General features: G+C 34.5%; 1 protein-coding gene across 1 annotated transcript; it reads left to right on the top strand.

The window, feature by feature from the left end:
• Positions 1-844: 844 nt before the first annotated feature.
• On the top strand, positions 845-1,453 carry LOC149536205 (dehydration-responsive element-binding protein 3-like). The gene has a single exon (XM_089806247.1). It carries the CDS (start codon positions 845-847, stop codon positions 1,451-1,453), a length of 609 nt encoding a protein of 202 aa, XP_089662373.1.
• The last annotated feature ends 5,726 nt before the right edge of the window (positions 1,454-7,179 follow it).

Here is a 7,179-nt window from a genome sequence, read left to right as displayed (position 1 = left end):
ATATTTTGTAAGCAATAATGATCTATGTAGATTTTGTAGTTGCACGTGCTTCTGCTAACAACATGTCTTGCAGCACACTTCAACCCGGTTAATTGAATATTGGATACTCATTTAGGGCAGATAAAAAAATAATTTGTTTACTTTCGGTAGCAAACTGGTCTGATCATGGTGGGCTCACATGTCGGTGGTTACTTTTTCTTGCTCTATCGGAGGAATAGCTTAATGAGAAAACAAACCAACCAGGGAAAGATGGTTGTCAAATATATCATGCAAATAGAAAATAATAGTCAAATAAGGAAAATGACCAATCGATTAAGATTGCGTCTAATTAACATGCGTTGTAATTTCAACATCATCAAGAGGGTCCAGAAGAACAGCAGTGTACATTATTTTAATGCCGACCATGCCTAATCAGATGGAATAGATCGGAGTTTTCCCTTCATTGTTATATTAGATTCGGTTGTTAATCTGAGCAATAGCGAAAGAACCATTATAATATAAGTGCATATCACTATATATAAGTAGGTTTATTCTGGCTTTCAAACGATGATATGCAGCTTGGCATGTGATTGTTAAGATTGTTAAGAAGAATGTTTTTAATTGAATCTCTAGCCATCCTAGATATCAAGATAGCAGAAGAATCAAGGGTTTTTTTTATAGCATAAACTATGCATATTGCTTTTTTGTTTTGAGGTAATCAGAGAGGAAGCCCAAGATTAATAGTCCCTCTACTATAACCCCAATAGATATTCCCATTGCTTTACATGTACATTGTAGTTCCAAGGTTAGTTTCAATATAAAAACTTGAAAATTGTGCTTGTTGGTTAAGCTTTCCTCATATTGAATGGCGAAAGAAGCTAATAGTGTGAATGCTGTTAAGAGGGGAACAAAGCATCCAACCTACATAGGTGTGAGGAAGAGGAAGTGGGGAATGTGGGTATCAGAAATAAGAGAGCCGAGGAAGGAGAAGAGAATATGGCTTGGATCTTTCCCCACACCAGAAATGGCAGCTCGTGCACATGATGCAGCTGCTTTTGCTTTAAGAGGCAAGTCAGCCGTTTTAAATTTTCCCGAATCAATAAACTCCCTTCCTTGCCCTGCCACTTCTTCCTCAACAGATATTCAAGCTTCTGCTCTGCAAGCTGCATACTCTTCTTCTGAAGGGCAGGAGAAGCAAGAAGTATCACAGCAAAGCTCCATCATCAACATTGATGATAACAACATTGAGTTTCTCGAGTCAGAGCCTACTATTCACAACCAATCTGAATCCACTGATATTGTGGAAAGTGGAAACAAGAACAATGATATGATGGATTCTTGGCTGGATTGGCCAAATTTGATAATGAATATTGCAGATGGAGTACAGATCGGATCTTCTCTTCTCTTCCATAACCCGTTTGCTCTAGAAGAAGAACAAGATCACCACTTTACTTCTCTTTGGAATTTCAATTAGAATATAAATGGAATTTTGAAAGTCGAACTTTCATAAGTCATTCTCCTAATGAAGATGGGTTAGAGCCAACTATCAATGAACAATGGATCGTTTGGAGTGAGAAAGGCCATGATGCCTTTCCAGTTGATTCAGTAAGGTTAGTCTTGTATAATACTTCTGTTGAGATTAAGTTTTATAGAAAAAGTGAATGCTATATTACTGCTTCCATTCAAATAAACTATTTTGATACATTAGGAGCTATGTGTTGGATTCTGTTCAGATGGTGCATATAGCATCTCCCTCCAATAGTTTTCTTCGTAATATGTATACATTCCACATTCCTTCGGTTTTCTTCATCATAGTATTCATGTTCTTCGAAAAAAATATCTTTTATGTACATTCAAGAGATATTTGCGTTGCAGGATTCTCTTTTCTTCAGCTCCTAGTGTAGCTCTGGCACATTGGTTTTATTTAATGGTTCTTCATTAATTTCATTCATGTTCGTATATCCCTTAAAATTAGAAGGAAATGATTCAAAACATTGCGTGAAATAACTAATAAAACGCTCGCTTGATTCTTATGTAAATTTGTTAGATGTGATGTCTATGTTTGGTTTGAATCTTTCCTGCGAATGCTTGTAAGGGGAGTATATTTCACTGCTGTCTGTAAATAAATGTGCTATGTGGTGAAGCCAACATCTGTTCAAGCGATCACTCCCAATGCATATTAAAAAGAATTTGTTTTATGAATACATTGTTTGATGGGACTTGGCAATTATACATGGGGCATTTCTCTGATACTGAAGTAACTCTTTCAAGTGGGCTACCGTGAGTGTAACTTTTTTAGCTTGCACATGAATCTCCAAGATCATATCATTACATAAAATGCTTCATTGTACACATAAACAATGATATTCAAAAACTTGTGTGTGAAAAGAATAACATTGTTTATACCTCCAAAGAGTGAAGAGGATTCCCATCTTAAGAGTATGTCATATTTGCACAAAATTGAAGATCCAAGATAATCACCTTGCAAAATCATATACTATGAAAAAAGTTTTGGCCTAAAAGGCCTAAAGAAATTTATATGAATCCGTGGACAAAACTTCTCTACTCTTTTACAAAACTAGAACATTTAGATGAAGGATTTTGGTTGGCCACAAAAAGGCCACCAAGGATCCAACACACCCAACTATCAAAGCCTAGAACCTAGGGGGAAGTTGTGGGAAAGAATACACCCAGGAAAGTGAGCCACGTTGGGTTTAACAATGGAAAATGGAAAATGAGAAAGTAAGAAACATGAGTCTCCAAGCTGTTGATGAATACTTCAAATGCCATCTATAGTTAAAGATGAAGACCATAGAAAAATGAGGAACCAAATATTACTAGTTGAATATGGGCTTGTAGTTACAAAAATGAGTGCATGGGTAACATTTCTAGTCTTCCAACCAAGGCTTAATAGAGTAGATGCCTAACTTATGAAGAAAATTTATTTGGCCAAACAACCAAGTCAAAAGTCTTAAGTCTACAATAGAAGATGAAAATGGACCAAAAGTTTATCCCACAACAAAATTTTCATGGCAGCCTTGAAAGATATCTTAGAAAGTAAAGTCCATCAAGAAAATTGAATGGGACAGTGAGGAAGCAAGGGGGTGGGATGAATTAGTAATCCAACTATTAAAGCATTTACCTTGCTAATCTTTAACCTTGTATCAATATAGCCAACAGCCATAAGAATATATTCATATAACATAACAACACTAGATATGTTAACCTAGGAAACCCTTGATCAGAGGCAAAACCCCAGTGGGGATGGTACCCACAAAATGATGTACTAATATAAATATTTCTTGTAAGAGGATGAACTTTGTTAGGAGTTGATAAAATAAATTAAGTACATATCAATCCATGTTAGGAGACTTTGAATTCATGTTAGGAGATTTCAACCCTATGCGGAGCTATGCCACCCATGTTAGGACTTGTAGAAGGTAGAAGGACCCACTGTCCAAATAGCTTCAAGAGTAAGACTACCAAACTCATTATCCAACTGGCCTTTGTATTATTCCTTCTACAATAATATAAATGCAACAATCTTATCTCCTTCTCTATCCTCCTAACTAGACCAAACCTCTTCAGATCTTAATACCAAACCACCAACTTTGCATGCAATAATCCCTTGGATCGCTCATTCACATTTACCTAATACTTCACATATCACATAGTTGAATACTTTTTTAATAAAAAGGAAGAAGCTTCCTTTATACCTTGTCCTTAAATTAATTCCTTGAGTTAGCCTTGAGGTTTTCCCAATTAATTATAATAGGACATCTTTAAGATAAACAATTATTTTACATTTAGACAACACTATCGGTGTCGGCTTACAGTGTTTCAAACTTATCACATGTGGAACATTTGAAATTACACACTATTGAAAATATATAGATACAAGTATGATAATGTGTTTCAATCATTTTTTTTTTACTTATATCAAACCTACTACTTGCTGGTAAGAGAACTGCCTAGATGATTTGAGTGCTATCATTTATTTTATTAATGAGGAGGATTTGATCAAATGAGATAACAAAAGCATCTAAAGAAAAAGTTGAGTTATGGTATGTAAAAAGGGAGTACAAATATTAGTTAAGACATTGATGATATAGTGCAATTATTATATACATAAGGTTGCAAAGGTTGGATACACTGACAAAGTTTAGAAGAACAAGTAAGAAGAATTGAGTTTGCCAAGCTTGACCAAGTGGATATTAGGTGTCGAGACAAGTTAGTGCAACCCAAGTAGAAAATCAATTCGAGCCAAGCAAAGTCAAAATTTTTGTGTATGCCAAGTGATATTGTGTAAGCTAATTAAATTTTAGTTGATGCCGAGCACCTGTAAAGTTTAGAGTTTTCTGAGTGATATAATTAATGACGAGTGGAAGAATAGTATGAAAGCTGAGTGACAACATATTGATGCCAATTGCCAGTATTCATGTTAAATCATGGATTTGACGAATCTGAGCTGATTATTTTATTTTCTTAAATTTTGTGAAGTGTGTAGAAGATAACTATGATGAGTTGGTGGCACAGAATTCATGGTAAATCATTTTGAGGTGAATTCAAAAAGGATTGAAGGAGAAGTTTCTAGAAGGGAATAAAATGAAAAGATGAGTAAATTCATTGAATCCTACCTAATCCTATCTAACCCTAAAATGGACATTATAGGATGAATGAAAAAACATCTCAATTTTCTATTTATAGAAATGAATGGTCAGAAGAAAGGTTGATTAATGTTGGAGAACCTAAGTTAGATAAGAGGTCTAAGGTATTTCTTCATTAGAGACCAAATAAAAGAGACTACCAGTGGCAAGCAAAGTAAGAAGGCTTCAGAGTATGAATACTTAAAGGGTGAACAAGCTATCAAAGTTGAAGTGTGTGAAAGCCAAGCAGAATGGAGGACTGAAATAGAGAATTATAATCTACAAGTGACTTGTAAGTTGTTATAAGATCAAGCCTTAATGTTACCTTCTAATCTAGTGTAGGATAAATCCTTACCTTCTAATCTATTGTAGGATAAATCCTTTGGGTTAAGGTTGACCTAATATTCATTTGTAAATCCTTTAATAGGGTAACATTCCAAGTGAATGATATAAAGTACTCTAACAAGACTCACTCCTAATAGGGTGATTGAAATCCTCTAACCAAGTCACATTTAACATTGCATATTGTAACCTTTAACAGGGTTGGCCTTTCACAGGGCATCAATTCAGAAGATTGAGAATGAGTAGCATATTACTAGTGGATTTTTCTAAATTAGGTTTCCATGTAAAATCATTGTGTCAAATGTGTTATTAAATTTGTTGTGTTTCATGTTTACATTTTTGCAAAAGTTAATTTGATAGTAACATACAAGTTTAAGTGACTGCATGATCTAATGGATGCATGCATGATGAATATATTTTTTAGATATGGGTTCACTAAGCTATGAAAAGTTTTATTTGTACATCTAGACTTTGGATAACTAATTCACCCCACCACTCCAGCCCCCCCTTACAATTAGTCTAAATAATTCCAACACACACTCAGTCACATCATCATGTTACGCTATCTTCCATCATCATTAGGTTGTGTTCTATCACTATCCAACTTTTGCACATTAAGATTCTATCCTTGTGAAGAGATATAATCCAAACATCAGAAATTGCTTCTCATGTACTTTGTCTTTATAGTTTCAGCTGTAATTAATTAATAAATTTCACATGTCTTCAACTCTCTATACGTGTTCTTGTCAACTTCATTAAGACACAATGTAGAATACATCCCTAACTGTACTTGACCTGATCACAAATGTACAATTTGTATGACCTTGTTCTCTATTTTCTACTCATTCAATTCTCACAGAAATAATACTATGTTGACATCAATGACAAACACGATCATGAATTCAACATGCCAATCATTTAAACACTCTCTAATGCTTAGGATACTACTGCAAAGCAATATCATCAGCATTCATGCTAACAATCTCTTCCTTTGGCATAGATGGAACCATAGATGAAAAACATCTAAGTTCCAAGAGTACCAAATCAAAATATGTTGCTACTTTTGTTCTCTTTTTTTCAAATCTTCTTTATCAATCGAATTTGAAACGCATAGGAACACTATTTTGTCTTCTTGCTAATATATACATTCCACCAATATAAATGAGAGGGGGATTGGGGGTGAATCAATTATCCAACTAAGATTACAATTATCAACCTTATTAAACTTTAACCATGTAAGAAATATAATCAAGAACCATTACAAAATGCTCATGCATAAATAACAACAAATATGTTAACTAGGGAAACCCTTGGTTGGAGGGAAAATCACAGTGAGGATGGTACCCACAAGATGATGTATTAATATAAATACTCCTTGTTAGAGGATGGAACCTGTTAGGAGTCTATAACAACATTCAATATATATCAACCCTTGTTAGGAGACTTTGAATCCCTATTTGGAGATTCCAACCTTGTTAGGAGTTGTGCCAACCCTATTAGGAGTTTTGAAAGACATCTGGACCTGTATGCGTGAAAATGCGGCCTATGCTAACACACACACTTCAACACGGTCCTTATTTGCGGATTCATCGCGGAATGAACATTGAATTGTACATCCGAAATTTGCCCTACAAAGTGACCTGTTGTCTTCTATCTAAAGGGATTTTGCCTGTTAATATCCTCAGAATCGAGGTGTAGGCAACCAGACCCTCTAAGAACAAAGGATTTGACAATGGAATTAAGCTAAGAATGAGTATACAGATTAATCTAAGAAAATGAAAGATGCAATGTAATCTAAGAACAAATGAAGCAAACTAGATTAAGCATATGAATGATTAAACTAAAATGAGATTAAACTAAAAATGAGAATGTGTGCAAGAAATGTAAGTAAATATGAGCATGAATTTCAATAGCAATTCGATAGCAAAACAATTCATCCTCCCCCAAATGAAGAGATGAGGGTCTCTTAAATAGAGTTTCCTGGAATCCATCAATGGTTGAGATCGATTCAGATCAACGATCAGGATTGAAGATGAGTTTCAGTCATAAAGGGAGATTCCCAAGTTAAAGGGAGTTAACAGACTTAATTTGAGATAAATAAGGAGTTAACTGTTTTAATTTGAGTAGAAAAAGGAGTTAACTGTGTTAACTCATTTTTTATCAATAGTGAACTGGAAATTCCCCTTTTTTTAAACTGAAGAGAGATTTTGTT

Source organism: Cupressus sempervirens, chromosome 10 (genome assembly GCF_028749045.1).
Source record: "Cupressus sempervirens isolate cs-2001-9-10 chromosome 10, ASM2874904v1, whole genome shotgun sequence".
Classification (NCBI taxonomy): Eukaryota; Viridiplantae; Streptophyta; class Pinopsida; order Cupressales; family Cupressaceae; genus Cupressus; species Cupressus sempervirens.
This window is presented reverse-complemented; position numbering and strand designations above follow the sequence as displayed.